General features: G+C 40.0%; 1 protein-coding gene and 1 long non-coding RNA gene across 3 annotated transcripts in view; one reads left to right on the top strand and one right to left on the bottom strand.

Annotated features, from left to right (window-relative positions):
• The window catches only part of Lgsn (lengsin, lens protein with glutamine synthetase domain), a 28445-nt gene extending 18957 nt beyond the window's left edge, over positions 1-9488 (bottom strand). The window contains exon 1 of one of the 2 annotated variants that reach the window (XM_030254460.1): positions 9289-9488. Coding sequence is in view for 1 of the 2 variants with exons in the window: in NM_153601.1 (NP_705829.1) it covers positions 9289-9318 (30 nt within the window). In the remaining variant the exon portion in view is untranslated. The remainder of the gene's footprint in view (positions 1-9288) is intronic. The other variant, NM_153601.1, reaches the window with a different exon arrangement.
• Positions 1-20166, top strand: part of 4931428L18Rik (RIKEN cDNA 4931428L18 gene) — an 81579-nt gene that overhangs the window by 36888 nt on the left and 24525 nt on the right. The gene's annotated exons all lie outside the window — the stretch shown is intronic.

The following is a 20166-nucleotide window of genomic DNA, read 5'->3' as shown; positions in this document are numbered from 1 at the left end:
CAGCTAGGGATATAGAGAAAAGCTCTGTCTTGAACAACAACAACAAAAATAAGTTTGATTCTATCTTTTGAGTTCTATCCTATACTATGGTGATCAGACTATAGACCTTGCTCTAATAACTGAAACAAATTTGCTGGAACTGTGCACTGTCCCACACCAGTAGAAAACTTTTTCCTTAATCTTGAATTTGCACTCAACTACAGTATGAATGATGTCTTGGTGAAAATCCTTCTAATACATAGTTCTTGTGATATTACCAGGTGAATATTTATTATCACCTCCATCACAGGCACACAGGGACTAGGTGATTTGCTCAAGGTCATTTTGATGGGCAAGAAAAAAATCAAACCTAAGACACTTTGGGAGGATATTTCCCTCATTGTCCCAGTCAAACACTTGATCTAAAACAAATTCCATTCCTATTACATAATGTGATCTACTAAACTCATAAAACATGTTTTATTTCCTATGTATGTGTGTGTATGTATGTATGTATATGTGTATATATATGTATATACATATACCTACACATATTCCTTTTCAGTAATATTTTTTCTTGTGTAATAGTTAAAACTGTCTGAGTTCATGTCACTAGAAGCTCTAAAGAGTAGTGATACCTGCTATGGATAAGCCAAAATCAAAAAATGTAAAAATAAGACATGATCCAGACAGACTCTTGCAATGTAGTGCAGACATTAAAGTGTTTTCAAAGCAGTGGAAGTCTTTCAAAATATGAATAATGAAATATTCGTAGGTCGCCCTAGGTCAGGGACAGCAAAATCTAGTGCCACAGAGAACAGACAGAACCAGTGGACTGAGACTGAACAGAGGCAGGTGCTCCCTCTAGGGAGAACCTGACGGTGGTTCCATCTGCCCAAAGCCTGTCAAAGCATCGCCCCAGAACTGTCAATTCTACACATTGCCAAAGTATTCTAGAAACAAGGATTCATTTTGTGTTTTTATCTAATATAGAAAAAAAATTCAGCTTTATCCTAATGTTTTATAGGATAGATGTAGATAGATGAATATATATATATGACAGATAGATATATGCATAGATGATAGATAGATAGAGAGAGAGAGAGAGAGAGAGAGAGAGAGAGAGAGAGAGAGAGAGAGATAGATAGATAGATAGATAGATAGACAGACAGATAGAATCCTTGTTCTTTGTTCATATTCACCCCAACTGCCTCACTCATATCTCCTGGCCCACATCTTCCTGAAAAACGGATTCCTTTCTATTTCACTTCTCGTGTTTTTTAAATGTTGGGAGCATATTTAGCATAAAAGATAAGGAAGGAAGAAGAAAAGTTTCTCAGCTCTCTCAAAACTGTGGACTATATGACTCTGCAGGCCCTCTGGGCACACTGGATGGTGATAGCCCCTTTTTTTCCCCCCAGCACAGTACTTAGTGCAACACTGAAAGACAAGCGATACTCAAAATACCTTGTTATCACACAATTGATAACAATTTAAAATCACATTACAGGGCTGCAGAACTGTTCTTGCAGAGGACATGAGTTCAATTCTCAGCATCCACTTCAGATGGCTCATAACCACATGTAACTCTAGTTTCAGGTGATCTGACACTCACTTTTGGCCTCAACAGGCAAAGAAACACATACATATATGTATACATATACACATTCACATACACATACTCATACACATACACCTAAATAAAAATAAAATCTTGAGAAAAGATGAACCATGTGAGTGAGTCAGGGACACAGCACAAGAACATGGCCTACAGAATGAACTGATTGAGACTCATGGGAACTCACAGATATCAGAGAGCCTGTACGGGTCTGCTCTAGATACTCTGCTTGATGTTCTTCCGGAAGTCCTAACAATGGGAGCAGGGACTGTCCCTGACCCTTGCCTACTTGTATTGTAGGGCACTTTTTTCTCCTGCTTGGTTGCCTTGTCCAGCCTTCATGAGATGGTACATGCATGCTCTTATTGTAGCCTGTTATGTCTTGTTTGGTGTTCAACGTCTTGATGTTCCTTGAAGACCTCTTCTTTTATGAGGGAAGGTGGAGGGTGGGCGTGAATCTGGGACACAGGGGAGGTAAGAGGAGAGGCCAGAGGAGAGGAGAGAGGGAAATTGTGGCCAGGAAACAATAGATGGTTTTAAAAGGCATAATGGAAAAAAAAAAGAATATATACCTACTCTCTGCCCCTTCACTATTATTATGAACATGTATACTATTTAACTAGTTGAGTCTTTACACAACCAGGTGACATTTGAGTTGAAGAAAGTATGAGGAAATTCACATCGTAAGGATGTGAGCATAAGCACAGGTGTGCAATTCTGTGTTGATTAGTTGACACAAAGAGACAACTTATCCATCAGATGTTCATCTCTTGGGCATGAAGGTCATTCTGTATTATAATCCATTTCCCAGTTCTTATTTTATTCAACACACTGTCTCTTTTGAACTTTGCTCCTATGGTGTAATATGTCTGTCATTGTGAATTTCAGCTTGCTGCCTGGATAAAATTAAAGAGACATAGCCTAAAGAAATCCTGTCAAACATTAAATGCAAACCCTAATTTAACCTAAAAATTTCCATCTCAGTATAGCCACTAGTGTTATTTAAGTTCTAAATATCACTAGTTTTATTCATCTACTCTTAATTTTCTTTAAAAGTTACCTTTTTAAGGTCAATACTTAAAAATAAATAATTAAATAAATAAATAAAAACCTGTTTTAAGGCCCCAATACAACATTCATGGTTTGAGGCAAAACCATTAAAGCATTTACCAAGCTCTCTATATTGTATTGATGATGTGCTCATGAAAAGATAAGCAAGTGAAACAACAACAACGAAAAAGTCACCAAGTTTTAATCTCTTCTACAAATACTGGATTCAAGAATCAATAGTCATCAAAGTTATAAGAATATGTCAAAGAGAAAAAATGATATATGGTTCTAGACATCTTAATATGTGAGTCAAGGAAAGGGAGGAGGAAAACATGAAAAATACTGACTGGAGGAATATTGATAGGAACACATCATAAACCTAAATTCAGATCATCTAAGCATGTACACTATTGGCCCAAGACTCCTACTCTAACAACTTGGTCTAATAACTGCCCCATTTACAGTGAGTCCATTGCCACTGGCAATCTACCAATGGAATCTTGAGAGCAGCCTAGAGCAAAGTCCAAAGAGTTACTATAGCATGGTGTTTCTTTGCAGTGAGCTCATGATTTCAAAACAAGTACTTCTGCGGTGCTTGCTGCTATGGGCTTTGCATACCAGCTTTGGGGAGGCAGAGATTGTTAGATCTCTGTGAATTGGAAACCAACCTGAGCCACACAGTCAGTACCAGCCCAGCCAGGACAGCTTAAGAAGACCCCATATCTAATAAATAATAATAATAATAATAATAATAATAATAATAATAATAAAATTTGTAAATAAGAAGTGGTTCCACTACTAATCCTTCATTACCTGAGTCCCCACAGTCTTTCCTCATGGTCTCTACAACGTTGTCCTTTCCTGTGGCTGCTCCTCCTGTACCTCAGTAAATCACAATGTAATCACACTATTGTTCTGCTGAAGCGTCCTGCGTGACTCTCCGTCACATTTAGGAAAATTCACATGACAGTTCTCTGAGGCCCAGGATAATCCAGCCTCATCAGGTTTTCGAGCTTCTACATCTGACCCTTTCTTAAATAAAACCCACCTTTATCTATTCCAACTACTTTCCTCATTCCTGATGCCTTTATTTCCTTCTTTCTTTCCTTCCTTCCTTCCTTCCTTCCTTCCTTCCTTCCTTCCTTCCTTCCTTCCTTCCTCCCTCCCTCCCTCCCTCCCTCCCTCCCTCCCTTCCTTCCTTCCTTCCTTCCTTCCTTCCTTCCTTCCTTCCTACTATGTATTAACTATTTAGCCCCAGTGAGAATTATGAACTGTTCCATACACATCTAACCACTGATCCTGTATGTGCTTTGCTGTGGCCCCTCTGTTACAGATGGCAGACATGAAATTACATGTTTTACTTTATTCATCTCTCCCTTTCCCATCTCTGTTACAGATGGCAGACATGAAATTACAACTTTTACTTTATTCATCTCTCCCTTTCCCAAATGCCACCCTCAGTCTCCAGCCAGCTCACCCTGACCTCCAAATGCTCTCACTTTCTCAGACATCCACTCTCCCTGTGCATCTGCTCATGATGTCATCTCTAACCCTGTCTGCTTTCTTGACCTCTAACTCAGGAAGCAATTTTTCCTTCTATCCATCTCTCCCCTTCTGGCAGATCTCCAGCTTAACTATCTTGTTGTTCTTTTTTTTACTATTGTGTGCACTCAAGCTCCAATAAAATTGTATCAAATTTCCTTCTGGGTCCACTTTTAAATTAAAATACTTAAATTATTAAAAGTAGAATAGCTATAAGACTAAGAACCTATAGAAGAATCCTCTTCTCCCTGGTGCCAGCACCAATCAAGGATGATTAATTTGCTTATTTGAAGGGAAGGGGTTACAAAAGATGATTTATATATCTTCTTCTGAATCTTCAGTTAAATTAATAAGGAAAATCATACAATTTTACCATTTAAAACATAATGCTTTGATATATGTATACATTGGAGAATGGCTAAATCAAGCCATTTAACATTTGCATATCTCGCATACCCTTTGCTTTTAGACCATTTGAAAATCTGCTCCATTAGCAGTCTTCAAACCTACAATTATTTTTATTAACTGTAGCCATCACAATGTACAGTAAGCCTCTTGAATTTATTCCTACTTGTCTAGCTGAACTTTTGCATCTCCTGACAGAAGTTTATGGGTACCACACTCTGGTACCTACCAGTTTAGTCTCCATTAGTATAAGTTCAAAGTTCTACACTCATGTACAAAGGCCATTTGTCTTTCTATACTTGACTTCTTACATTTACTATGTTATCCTTCAGGTTTATGTTTGTTGTAGCAAGTGACATAATTTCTTTTTTTAGTCTAAGTAGAATTCTGTGTCTGTGTGTATGTGTGTATTTTATACCAATATATTATATATAATATAATATATATTATATATATAATATAATTTATATATAATATAAAACATATATAATATATATATGTTTATATGTGTACTATATAACAATATATATTTGTAGATATATATGTATATGTATATATATATATACATATTTTCTTTGTTTATGCATTGATAATTCTTAGGTTGATTCAACATCTTGGCTATGATTAACAATGCTGCAGTATGAGCCATATGAACAAAATAATAATAAAATAATGATAATAACAATGCCACTGTGGTGGTTTGAATGAGAATGGCCCCCAAAGACTCACATACTTAAATGTTGGCCCACAGTTGGTGGAACTGTTTGGGAAGGATTTGGAGCTGTGGTCTTGCTGGAGGAGGTGTGTCACTCGGGTGAGCTTTGAGGTTTCAAAAGCACAAGCCATTTCCAATTAATTTTCTCTCTGCCTCATATCTATGGATCAGAACGCAAGCTCTCAGTTGCTGCGCCGATAATTACTGCCTGCCTACCTGCCTGATGCCAGGCTTCCTGCTGTGATGGTCATGGAATTTAACCTTCTGTTACCATGAGTCCCCAACTTACATACTTTTTCTTATAAGTTGTCTTTGTCATGGTGTTTTGTCATGGCAATAAAAAAGCAACTAAGGCAACCATAGATGAACATAGGAGTTCACATGCCCTTCTACCATAGATGAACACAGGAGTTTACATGTCCTTCTACCATAGATGAACATAGGGGTTCATGTCCTTCTACACAGATGCCATGCATTTGATTGTAAAGTCTGTAGTGGAATCACTGTGTCATGTGAGCAACCTCATTTTCAAATGGGAAGTTACAGACTATTATTACCTCTGTGACCTGCTCATAAAGCTAACTACTACTAGCATCTTCGTTTTAATTAATAAACTGTATAATACCCTTTCTGAATTCTTACCTAGTTTTGTTAACTCTCAGTATCATTAGAACAGCTATCTTTAATCTACATGTTTGTCTACTCAGATTTAATGACCATGACAATAATTAGTCCATTCTGCCTAAGCACTGTCACACTGTACATGCCAGGAATGTATCTAGGGTAGAGAGATGATGGTATGTCCAGTCCAACAAGCTGTCGATCATATCATGGCTTCTCTGAAAATAGTGCAAATAAAATATGTAATAGCAAATTCTGTACTTGGAAATTACCTCTAAATAACAACTTCAACGAAGGAAAAGAAAATTTTCCAAAAGTCTGAACTCTCTTGTTTTTTCTCATAATATGAAGGCCAAAGGTAAAGGAAGGAAATAAAGTATATATATATATATATATATATATATATATATATATATATATATACACACAATGTATGATATATAATATATAATATATATAATATATATTAATATAATTATAATAATGTAAGAAAGACAGCAAGAAATTCAACTGATTCCCTGCACTTTTGCTGATTTTATTCAATGTTTTCAGGGCGTAAAGTGAAACCAGAAAAATTAAGATTTTATAACTAAAAATACATGCATGTGCATAAAAGAAATGAAGGTAAAGGTTTGGTTATGAGCAGAAAGACAGCAGGGATATTTTCAAAAACTACATTTCCCAAAGTAAAAATGGAATCTGGAGAGATAGCTCAATGGTTAAGAGCACCGGCTGCAATGTTCCAGGGGACACAGGTTTGATTCCCAGCAACCACATGGTGACTCACAACCAACTGCAAATACAGTTCCAGGGGACCCAACTATCTCTTCTGATTTCCTGGGACACCAGGAACACATGCAGTATACAAGCATACATGTAGGAAAAAGGGAAAAAATAATGTATAAGAAATTAAATATATGTGCAGCATGTAATATATATGTGTATGATACTAGGCTAGAAGACGTGTGTTGAAGAAAATGCTAGGACTGTTATAGAACTGTCAGAAAGATACCATTTTAAAAACTATTGCAAATAAAAACATGAGACCTAATCCACAGGAGCTCTTAAAATGTTATAAGAGAAGGTGTTCCAGCCTATAATTAGAGAGAGAGAGAGAGAGAGAGAGAGAGAGAGAGAGAGATAGCATACTAACTAAATAACTGAAATATTGTCTTTAATGGCTAAAAATAGACATGTGCAATTGTGCAAAGGTATGTAGCACACAAAGAAACAAAATCATGTTTTTGATGTTTTTTTCTGATCACAACTGCTAAGAATTTGGCTGAATGTGTGGCTTCTTGGCACCAAAAACTAAGACTAATAACAGTCTGTGTCACTGACAATCCTGGCAGAGTGTGTTTGGGTTGGGGAAGAATCCACCCTAAGGGATTCCTGCACACACACCATCTGCCCATCCAAACTGGTGGAGGCTTTGTTCAGCTGCCGTGCTTTGGTTTGACTTCATGCTGCTGCTCATGTCAAGTGTCTAGTGGGGAGGCAAAAGCCTGCCCTGCTCTAACCCTTACTTAACAGAAAAAAGAATGTCACCCTCTGTCTTTTGTCCCCTTCTCAGATTTCTTTCTCTTCCTCAGATTATAATCACACATCTGAAACAATGAACAAGGGCTTTTCAGTGAAGATTATATGTTCTGCTATAGGGTGGTGGCGCTTTATTGTGTTTATGAAATAAGACCTTCTATCCAAATTGCCAAGGATTTTTCAAAGTCCAGCCTAGTGATGCATGCCTGTAATCTCACTACTGAGACACTGTAAGAAGAATAGTGCAAAATATGAGGCTATCCTGAGCTACATAGTTATCTCTGAGAAAGAGAAAGGAAAAATGGTGAGTGTGTGTTTTCACAAAGAAAGGTTGTCTCTTAAAAACTGTGCTTTAAAATCATATTGCAACCAATCAACAGTGGCACATGCCTTTCATGCCTGCACTCAAGAGGCAGAGACAGGTGAATCTCTCTGAGTTCGGGGCCAGCCCGGTCTATGAGTTCCAGGATAGCCAGGGCTACACAGAGAAACCCTTTCTTGAAAACCAAACAATAAAACTGTGTTGCTGATTTTGATCTTCCTAAGATTAACCAATCAACATGTGTTCTAGACACTTTCTATTGTGTAGGTCATAATACTTTCCATAGAAGCTGAAACTAGACTCTTAAACCAAAATAGTGAGAGCTGGGGTGGGAAACACGGTGCCTCTCCAGACTTAGAGCAGAGCATGAAGCTCCTGCCTAGGGAAGTGAAATGTAAGAATGAATGTGTCCAGAAGCTGATGCTATTTGTGTCAGTCCCACTCACTTTTCCTGAACCACCATGTAAAATTCACTTTCAGAGAAACATGTTCTCTACAAGTACACACCCAAACTCGGCGTTTTCTTCCCATGGCATGACACTGCAGGGTCCTACTCAGTGACTCTCCCTGCTTTGCACAGCTTTGGCCGGTTTCTGTGTAGAAAGTAGATTCATCCCCATCTCTGTCCCAAAGCCCACTGCTCATATTCATCATGTGTAGAGCATGCACAGTTCTCACACCGACTTTATCTCTTCTTTCACTGGATGGGAAAGCACAGATCCTGTCTGTTCTCTCTATGTCATCATCTCAGGCACTTTACACATAGTAGGTCTGTTTCTCAAATTAGATTTCCTTAATTTAGCTTACAGAAAAGCTTCATTCTTCTTAACAGAAACTTAATTCCAAAGACACACTGTAATATTTCCAAAAATGTTTTGTTGAAAATACAGTGCTAAAGATTTGGTTCCATACACATGAAGAAATGGTCCTAAATGAAGCATGTTCACAACTGGTTTCTTTACTATGTTCCTGACTCATTGAGTTCTATCACTGCCTAACACGTAATGGGTTTCAACAAAATTCACACACACACACACACACACACACACACACACATTCACATACACACACAAACACACACACAGTTACTTCTCACCTTTAATCATTTAACCCCTTTAATCATTTAACCCCAAAGCCATTCTTACAAAGACTAAGAATGTGACAAAATAAGCTTTAAGACACACAGACTATTCTCTCATTAGTAACCAAGATTGAAATAAAATTTTATGGTGTGTTTATTCTTCTAAACCCTGGTGCCTAATGAAGTTACTGTAAGTGATTGCTCAAACTAAGCACACTTCACTAGATGCAAGCTCCAAGGTGTTCAGTTGTTAAAAACTGACTGTGCGAAACAGGACACTTCTTCACAAACTTCCCGAAAGCATACACGTCAACCCACCGTGCCCTCATTCCCACTGATGCTCAGAAAAGTTGCAGTCATCAAAACCTTCACTGTCGATATTTTGGGAAATACTATTTTGATTCTTAGCTTCCTACCTCCTGTGCGAGGTCCCCTTCGTCGGTCATGTCAACTGTTTCTTACATAAATCAGCCGTGGCATCCACACTCCCTTCAGCAATGGCTTCAGGGTGCATTTATATGTAGACTTCTTACAAAGGCAGTGAATGATGAATTCCAGGAGGTTCTTTCCAGGGGGATCCAGCAGGTAATAAAAGATAAACACAGACTCTGTCATGCCCAAGGCACAGGATATGAGCCATGCCCTAGAATAGCCCAGCAGCAAATGCTCATTTATGCCTGACTCCCTGCAAACAAAGGGACACAAAGCTTAAAACTGTGTGACTTTTTTATTTCCCCTCCAACCTATTGATTCTTTGTTATGTAACAGTCGTGTTCTGGAATTAAATCTATTGTAATAATCAGGTGGAGAAACATTTTTTAGACAGCTGTGTTATCAAAGCCACAGACAAAAATACAAATAGAAAAACCAGGGCTCTGAAAGACATAGATTTGTACCATGCTTGTAATTCACATACTTTCTTTCCATGGTAGGGACCTTTTTGCCTCCAGGTTATGCTGACCCTTCATTCTATCACTATACTAAGGTATCTTTCTTTAGCCTTTCTAACACATCCCAGGCCATCCTCATTATCCTCATTGAAGAAGTCTGCAGCAACCCAAGCTCCACCAGAATCAATGGGGAGCACTTTCTCTAGAAGACTCAAGAGGGTAGAAATCCCATTTCCTCCATACCCCAACCACAACTACAGGTTGCTAGAACAAACAGAGAGAGTTTCTTCTGAATCAAGCCAAAGGCACCAGTGAGCGAGCATACAGAACTACAGCTGGGTACTGCTCTCCAGGTCTTCTGGGCTGGCAAAGCCTCTGCCATTCAGTCAGGCCAGAATCTGGCTTCAAAGGTCCCGTTTCATCAGAACAATGACCACTGTTCTTGTTTGTATTGCATGGCCCTGTGCTTGCCTGCTGGCAATGCCTGTGTTCTGTGCTGGCCACTCGGCATTTGGTCTTCATTTAGACCTAGCATTGAAACAGGTGCTCACTTGGAACAGCATCCTGAATGCCTTCCCCTACCTTATCTCCCCAAGAAAAATATTCCCCATCCCTTAGAGTGTTGACTTAACAGTGTGGCCTTGATCTCCTCCTGAACTGAGGTATTGCATTTTTATCATGCCTTGGGCCAGAGCCTCGCCTAGACTTCTTGTCAATTGTCTTCTCTTAGAATTATTCCTTCCAGGAACCAGAATAGGTGTCATTATTTCATAGAAAAATGTCTGCGAAAAACTCTGAGATGTCTCTTTATGTCAGAGGACAACTATCAAAGATGGGTTATGTATTAGATATAGTTTTCCATATTAAGCTGCTTACTTGTGGGAATGCACACAACACAGAGCATATGTGGTGTCCAGGGAGTAGCTTGTGGGAATCAGTCCTCGCCTGTGGATCAAAATGGGGTCCAGCGTCCAGCCCACCACAGGGCTAGGGCCACTCACGGAGGCAGACGACATGGTAAGGAGGATTAAGAGGGGGCTGGGGGGCTGGGGAGAAGCAAGGGATCATTGAATCAATTAACTGTTCCATGGGTAGTACAGTCTGAGGGTAATAACATCAGTTTTAAACAGCATTTGATTAATCTAGATAAACATCATATTTTCCTTACTATCATGTAACTTCCCCCAAGTTCAGTAGCCATTTGACTTTGGCAAAAGAGTTCATCTGTAGCTGGAAGGTCCCAAGTCTGTCCTCTATGGGTGGGGTTCAGTGCGTGTCTCTGGATCTCAGCATGTGTCTCAGGAGTCTTCAGTCAGATGAAGTGTCTGAAGGAAGGCAGCTTTGTTGTCTGCAGGTCTCAGGAGATGGAACTGGCTCTGCTGGATCTGTGGCAGCAGGCACTGTCCTTTTCTTTTGTGGGGATAAACCTGTAGGGTAATTACAACAAAGGAACAGACCCCCAGCGTGGGGTATCTGCAGAGGGTGAATAGCAAATGTTAAGCCTGCAATGGTCTGCTTATGATCCTAGAAAAGCAAGGGTGTTTGAGGAATTTAGTCCTGGAAGGCATCCTTTAAGTCTGCTTTAGATGGCTGAGGAAGAAAATATCATGTTAATTATGTATCCATGATAGCCAGTAACAGTTTGTCTGTAAAAGAAAACTGGTTGTTATTTAAGGATTGGAAGATGGTGATCAGCATAGTTGATTTGACCTGTGGAAGTAGATTAGATGACTTTTGAACCTTAAAGGGAATCTTAAACAAGTTGAAAAATTTTTTGGACATACATCACAAATGCTAGGGAGAAAAATAAACATTTAAATAAAGAAGCAACAAAATTTGGGGTTGAAATGCATGAACATTGTTTCAGGTGATCCTTTTCGGAAGAACATTTAAACAAAGTCTGGCACTCCCCTACTATGCAGGTCCCAGGGATCGAACTCAGGTCAACCAGGCCTGGTGGCAGGTGTCTCTACTTGCTGAGCCATCTCACATGCTCACATTTGTAACTTTAATTTTTTCAAAGCTCACTTTTAATGATGGTTCTTAAATACTTTAACCTCCCTTCTAGCCCACCACCCATCATAGGAGTGAAAAAGAAAGGATATGGGGAGAGTGGACCTGTATAGAAATGGTTCTTTGGAGCAAATCCTGTCTGTGTTGTCAGGAAATCAGCAGTTCAGTTCACAGGTCAGCAGTGGAAACTCTATCCACTCAAAAATACTTCACAGATACACTAGCAATCTAGTTCAGTAGAGTCAGGATCGATCTCTATGGAGTCCTGACAAATGGAGCTCAGCTATGCAAGGTAAGGCAGTCCAATACATGCATGTCGTTAGTGAAGAATCCATCATGTGTCCTTTCACGTGCTTGCTTTAGCAGAATATCCTTTCACCTGTGTCTGCATCAGTGAAATGTTCCTTCATGTTTTGTCCCAGCAAAGCACCATCCAATAAAACTACTTTCCAAAGAACCCTTAAGTTTCCGCTTTACACATCTCCCTAGTAGGGTATTTTAAGAGTCAACTCCTTTCTTTGGAGCAGTGTGTCATTTCTCCTGGGAGTTTGTTATCTTTCTTTAAATCTTTGTCATATTTTAGGAATCAGATCACCACAATGTGGATCCAAGCTCTTGATCTGAGCTCTTGACTTCAGATCAATTAACTAATATCATTTATGTCCATTTTTACAGCTTAAATCTTGCTTTAAGCAATTTTGCAAGTAGTATTTTATGGAGACGTAATGTGAGATTATTCATTATTTGAAAGCATTTTTCTACAATTTTGTGTAGTCATTATTTTATGTTTGTATAATCAACTCTTCCTTTTCTTTTATTTCTTTGTCTTTCCACTGGGTTATCTTTGTCTTTGTTTTCAATTCTATGAATTTCAGTATCTTCTCATTTTGCTCTTTCCTTTTCCTTTCCTGAGTCTCTAATCAAATAGTAAGGGGTTGTGAGGTAGCTCAGTAATAAAGGCACTTGCCACCAAGCATAAGTTTGAACGCTGGGACACGCATGGTGGAATGAGAGAATGGACTCCTACAAGAATGTTCTGACATAGGCTCCTGTGTGTGAACACATGCATGATCGTGCACGTGCGCGCGAGTGCACACACACACACACACACACACACACACACACACACACACACACACAATGAAAAGATGTCCCAGAATATGGGAATGCTAGAGCATTGGGGCAGGAGTGGGAGAGTGGGTGGAGAAGCACCATCATAGAGGCAAAGGGGAGAGGAAAGAGGGGGGATGGGATGGGAATTTGTGGAGGGGTAACCACCGGGAAGGGAGATATCATTTGAAATGTAAACAAATAAAGTAATTAATAAAAGAAATTTTAAAATTTTAATCAAACTATAACTTAAAATTCAAACATACAGTTTATAATAGATTTGTTCTTTTTAAAAAAAAAAAGACTTTTTACCTTTCAGACCATGGTTCCTTGGCCTTTGGGGGTGCTAAGGTGCAAATATTGCTTTCAATGACAAGTTACCAATCGAATATCTTCTTTGTATTAAACTGCCTTTCTTGAAAATTTCACAGCTCCAACAGAGGAAATTCCAGCAACAACATCTTCAGGCTGGCAACCATGCCTATAACACATGTACGTCTAGGACGAACTCATTCAAACCACAGGGCCTCCTATGATTCTGAGTCTCATACTAAAATTTTCTTTATACGCACTCATTTTTGCCTTTATTTGATCTTGTAGAACTTTGGCAAAAACAATTCAGAAGACATTAGAACTATCATGGCTATCAGGTTAACTTGAGGTTAAAAGTTTTAGCCATCCTCTTGTGAGATGATTTTCTCTTCTTTTCTTTTCTTTTCTTTTCTTTCTTTTTTTTAATTAGATATTTTTGTTATTTACATTTCAAATGTTATCCTTGCTCCTGGTTTCCCCTCCAAAAACCTCCTACCCCCTCCTTCCTCCCTCTGCTCACAACTCCACCCACTCCCTCTTGCTGGCCTTGGCAGTCCCCTATAATGGGGCATAGAACCATCACAGGACCAAGGGCCTCTCCTGCCATTGATGACCAGCTAGGCCATCCTCTGCTACATATGCAGCTGAAGCCATGAGTCCCACCATCTTTGGTTGGTGGTTTAGTCCTAGGGAGCTCAGGGGGTACTGGTTGGTGCATATTGTTCCTCCTATGGGGCTACAAACCCCTTCAGCTTCCTGGGTGCTCTCTCTAGCTCATTCATTGGGGACCCTGTGCTCTGTCCAAAGGATGGCAGTGAGCATCCACTTCTGTATTTGTCAGGCACTGGCAGAGCCTCTCAGGAGACAGCTATATCAGGCTCCTGTCAGCAAGCTCTTGTTGGCGTCCATAATAGTGTCTAGATTTGGTGGCTGTTTATAGAATGGATCCCCAGGTGGGGCAGTCCCTGGATGGTTATTCATTCAGTCTCTGCTTCACACTTTGTCTCTGTAACTCCTTCAATGAGTATTTTGTTCCCCCTTTTAAGAAGGACTGAACTATCCACACTGTAGTCTTCCTTCTTCTTTAGTTTCATGTGTTTTGTGAATTGTATCTTGGGTATTCTGAGCTTCTGGGCTAATATCCACTTACCAGCAAGTACATATCATGTGTACTGGCTAGTTTTGTGTCAACTTGACACAGCTGGAGTTATCACAGAGAAAGGAGCTTCAGTTGAGGAAATGCCTCCATGAGATCCAACTGTAAGGCATTTCCTCAATTAGTGATCAAGGGGAAAAGGCCCCTTGTGGGTGGGACTATCTCTGGGCTGGTAGTCTTGGGTTCTATAAGAGAGCAGGCTGAGCAAGCCAGGGGAGGCAAGCCAATAAAGAACATCCCTCCATGGCCTCTGCATCAGCTCCTGCTCCCTGACCTGCTTGAGTTCCAGTCCTGACTTCCTTTGGTGATGAACAGCAGCATGGAAGTGTAAGCCGAATAAACCCTTTCCTCCCCAACTTGCTTCTTGGTCATGATGTTTGTGCAGGAATAGAAACCCTGACTAAGACAAATTGGTACCAGAAGAGTGGGGTATTCCTGTGACAACCTGGCCATGTTTTGGGGAGGTCTGTGGAAGGACTTTGGAACTTTGGGCTAGAAGATCCATTCGGTGTTAAGAGCTCTGTCAGACGTTGTGTGGGAGCTTGGAAGATAATGTTGAAAACAATGCAGAAGATGGAAGCCTGGCTTGTGAAATTTCAGAGGGAAAATTAAAGACTCTTTTCAAGGCCATTGTTACTTTGGTTGTGAAGATTCTGTGGTTCTGGTTAGCTGGGGCTGAAGAATCAGCAGTGATTAACAAGATACCAGAACTACTAAAGCAAAACCTTTGCATTGCTGGGACTATTGATGCTGGTTAGCTGGAGCTAAGAAATTAGTGGTGATTAAGAAGAGACCAGCATCATTGAGGTGACATCTTCTGGGAAGTGTTTTCTGAAAGCACAGAGGCTGTGTTCCAAACCTAGTCAAGGTTGTACCTTGTGCTGTGGCTGGACTTGGTAATGTGTAAAGTGGTACTGGTTTTGAAGGCATGAAGGGGTCACCACGCAGAGCAGCTGAGGCTCAGCACTGTGAGAGGCCATGGAAGGCCATTGGTGAAGGTGCAGCCTCAGTTGCAATTGACAGCCCAGGACTGAAGGAGTCATGCAGTGTTTTGGAGATGCCAGTACCATGAAATGACCACCAAGAGCAGCAGCAGTAGAGTACAGGCATCTGGAGCCTAGAGGATGACGTGTATGCTACAAAGGGCATGGCTGGAGAAGTGACCCAAGCCCTTGGAGGAGCCCAGAAGATCCTGAGTTGGATCCCAGACATTGGACGCTTGGGAGATTGATTTTTGCTTTTGATTGTGACTGTGCCCTGATATTTTCCCTCTTGAAGGAAGAAACTACTTAGTGGAGCCCACAGTTAAGAGACTTTTAAGACTTTGGATTTTAAAAGAGATGGATATTTTGAAGAGATTGAAATTTTAAGAATATGTAGAGACTGTGGGATGTTTAAAGTTATTTAGATCTTGGGGATAAATAAGAATGTAAGGGTTGAGGCTTACTAGTGATGTGTTTGTGTGTCAAGTTGACAAGGGGTCAGTTGTACTGGCTAGTTTTGTGTCAACTTGACACAGCTGGAGTTATCACAGAGAAAGGAGCTTCAGTTGAAGAAATGCCTCCATGAGATCCAACTGTAAGGCATTTCCTCAATTAGTGATCAAGAGGAAAAGGCCCCTTGTGGGTGGGACCATCTCTGGGCTGGTAGTCTTGGGTTCTATAAGAGAGCAGGCTGAGCAAGCCAGGGGAGGCAAGCCAATAAAGAACATCCCTCCATGGCCTCTGCATCAGCTCCTGCTCCCTGACCTGCTTGAGTTCCAGTCCTGACTTCCTTTGGTGATGAACAGCAGCATGGAAGTGTAAGCCAAATAAACCCTTTCCTCCCCAACTTGCTTCTTGGTCATGATGTTTGTGCAGGAATAGAAACCCTGACTAAGACATCCTGTGTGTTCTTTTGTGATTGGGTTACCGCACTCATAATGGTATCCTCCAGATCCATCCATTTGTCTAAGAATTTCATAAATTCATTGGGTTTTTTAATTTTTTTATTAGATATTTTCTTCATTTACATTTCAAATGTTATCCCAAAAGTCCCCTATACCCTCCCCCTGCCCCCGCCCTGCTCCCCAACCCAGCCACTCCTGCTTCCTGGCCATGGTATTCCCCTGTATTGGGGCATATAATCTTCACAAGAACAAGGGCCTCTCATCCTATTGATGGCCAACTAGGTCATCCTCTGCTACATATGCAACTAGAGACACAAGCTCTGGCGGGTACTGGTTAATTCATATTGTTGTTCCTCCTATAGGGTTGCAGATCCCTTTAGCTCCTTGGGTACTTTCTCTAGCTCCTTCATTGGGGATCCTGTGTTCCATCCAATAGATGACTGTGAGCATCCACTTCTGTATTTGCCAGGCATTGGCATAGACTCACAACAGATAGCTATATTAGAGTCCTGTCAGCAAAATCTTGCTGGCATATGCAATAGTGTCTAGGTTTGGTGGCTGTTTATGGGATGGATCCCCAGGTGGGTGAGTCTCTGGATCGTCCTCCCTTCCATCTCAGCTCCAAACTTTGTCTCTGTAACTCCTTCCATAGGTATTTTGGCTCCCATTCTAAGAAGGAACAAAGTATCCTCACTTTGGACTTCTTCTTCTTGACTTTCATGTGTTTTGCAAATTGTATCTTGGGTATTCTAAGTTTCTGGGCTAATATTTGCTTATCAGTGAGTGCATATCATGTGTGTTCTTTTGTGATTGGGTTGTCTCACTCAAGATGATATCCTCCAGATCCATCCATTTGCCTAAGAATTTCATAAATTCATTGTTTTTAATAGCTGAGTAGTACTCCATTGTGTAAATAGACCACATTTTCTGTATCCATTCCTCTGTTGAGGGGCATCTGGGTTCTTTCCAGCTTCTGGATATTATAAATAAGGCTGCTATGAACATAGTGGAACATGTGTCATTATTACATGTTGGCGCATCTTCTGGGTATATGCCCAGGAGTGGTATTGCTGGATCCACTGGTAGCAATATGTCTAATTTTCTGAGGAACTGTCAAACTGATTTCCAAAATGGTTGTACCAGCTTGCAATCCCACCAGCAATGGAGGAGTGTTCCTCCTCCTCCACACTGAGATAGTTTTCTTATCTTGGTGAATGGGAAGTCATTAAGCTACCCTCACTAGAGTTTATAAGTGTGGTAATTGGTTGAAAATTTTTCAAAATAGTATACATACAACATATCTGGAATACTGAGTAAATCAGTAGGTAGTGTTCTATAGTAATCCTTAGCTTACCATGGGTTTTCTTCACAAACTTAATGTAAGTTGGAGATAACTCAAGTTTAAAACAAAAGTGTGTTTAATCATAGGTTATCTCAGCCTACTTTGGATATTCTCATCACCCTTATATCAGTTTATAGACTGCCACCTATCACTAAGCATATTTTATGAAGTGTTAAATTTCTCATGAATATATTGAATGCATTGCAGTTGAAACAAACAATGGTTTCATGGACACTTACATTTAGAGCTGAGGCACACCGAGCCTGGAGAATGTCTACAATGTTGAAGAAAATTTTCAAATCTAGATATAGGAAACACTTTTAATTTCTTTCTTTTTCTTTTTCTTTTTTTTATTAGATATTTTCTTCATTTACAATTCAAATGCTATCCCAAAAGTCCCTTAGACCCTCCCCACCCTGCTCTCCAACCCACCCACTGTATTGGGGCATATAATCTTCACAAGACCAAGGGCCTCTCCTCCCAATAATGGCCGATTAGGTCATCTTCTGCTACATATGCAGCTAAAGACATGAGCTCAGAGGGTACTGGTTAGTTGCTGTTCCTCCTATAGGGCTACAGACCCCTTCAGCTCCTTGGGTACTTTCTCTAGCTCCTCCATTGGGGGCCCTGTGTTCCATCCAATAGATGACTGTGAGCATCCACTTCTGTGTTTGTCAGGCACTGGCATAGACTCACAAGAGTCAGCTATATCAGGGTCCTGTTGGCAAAATCATGCTTTCATATGCAATAATGTCTGGGTTTGGTGGTTGATTATAGGATGGATGGGGCAATCTCTGCATGGTCATTCCTTCAGTCTCATCTACAAACTTTGTCTCTGTAACTCCTTACATGGGTATTTTGGTCCCCATTCTAAGGAGGGACAAAGTATCCACACTTTGTTATTCTTTCTTCTTGAGTTTCATGTGTTTTGCAATTTGTGGGTACTCTAAGTTTCTGGGCTAATATCCACTTATCAGTGAGTGCATATTATGTGAGTTCTCTTGTGATTGAGGTACTTCACTCAGGATGATATCCTCCAGATCCATCCATTTGCCTTAAGAATTTCATAAATTCATTGTTTTTAATAGCTGAGTAGTACTCCATTGTGTAAATGTACCACATTTTCTGTATCCATTCCTCTGTTGAGGGACATCTGGGTTCTTTCCAGCTTCTGACTATTATAAATAAGGCTGTTATGAACATAGTGGAGCATGTGTCCTTATTTCAAATTGGAACATCTTCTGGGTATGTGCCCAGGTGAGGAATTGCTGGATCCTCTGGTAGAAGTCTAAAGAACAAAATCCTTGTTTACTCATTGGCTAGCTTTTTATTTCACTTAAATCCTAACAATGCTTCAATTTGTGAATTTTATGTCTTAACATTGTATTTGTGTATTCACTATGTGTGAAAGCATGTATAGAGCTCAAAAGGCAGCTTGAGAGCATTCGTTTTCTTACCATATGGGTTTTGGGGATTAAACATAGAGCAGAAGGCTTGGCAGCAAGTGCCTTTACCTACTATCTGCCTAGTCTGTCTCATAGAGTTTAATAACTTATTAAGTTTATAGAACTGAGATGAAGTTAAAAAAAAACCCAGATGCTTCTAGATATATTCATTATTCGTGTAAAGCACCACAGTCTAAATGTATTTCTATCCACAGCCACACCTCTTTCTTTCATCCTCCAAACAAAAAATAATCTTATTTCTAATATTCAAGATAATAGAATTAATAAGACACGGAGCTTGTGTATCCTGAAAAGTGAATCACGTAAGCAGTCAACTTTTATTTGTTTGTTTGTTTGTTTGTTTGTTTGTTTATTGGTTTTTTGAGACAAGGTTTCTCTGTATAGCCCTGGCTGTCCTGGAACTCACTTTGTAGACCAGGCTGGCCTCGAACTCATAAATCCACCTGCCTCTGCCTCCCAAGTGCTGTGATTAAAGGCGTACACCACCATGCCCGGCTTGTCAACTTTTATTAAACTGCGTATTTGTTCCTTACGAGAGTTTTCGGGTCACATGCATAGTATCTGTTTCTATACATTTGACACCACAATAACAGGTCACAAGTTAGAGTAGCCTTTGCTCAGGACTTTCCATAGCCAGTTATAGTATTCTCACATCCTCTGTGTTCTGTCTTTGATTGCTCAGGGCTTCCCATAGCCAGTTATAGTATCCTCACATCCTCTGTGTTCTGTCTTTGATTGCTCAGGGATTCCTATAGCCAGTTACAACATCCTTACATCCTCCATGATCCTTGACTCCTTTATGCTCACCGGCTGTGGACTTCACTTCTGTCTTCGGTCTGCTCCGTGTTGTATACATACTTTTCCCTCACTCTGCACTATAGATTATTTTATTAACAGCCCTTCCATGCCTATCCCCACTAGTTAAGCTCTAAAACTGCTAAAAGAAAATTGCATTGTTCAAAGTTGTTCATCTCAATTGTACCTACCAGGTATTCTAATGTTTAATAAAAACTTTCGTGGCAATGCATCACGATAAAAAATATCTCTTACATTCTAAGAAATGACAACTTTTGCTGCACCTCACAGACAGAGTTAATAATACACCTTGAGGTCACTA

The sequence above is a fragment of the Mus musculus genome, chromosome 1 (genome assembly GCF_000001635.26).
Source record: "Mus musculus strain C57BL/6J chromosome 1, GRCm38.p6 C57BL/6J".
NCBI lineage: Eukaryota > Metazoa > Chordata > Mammalia > Rodentia > Muridae > Mus > Mus musculus.
Note: the sequence above shows the minus strand (reverse complement) of the source record. Positions and strands in the feature narration are given on the sequence as shown.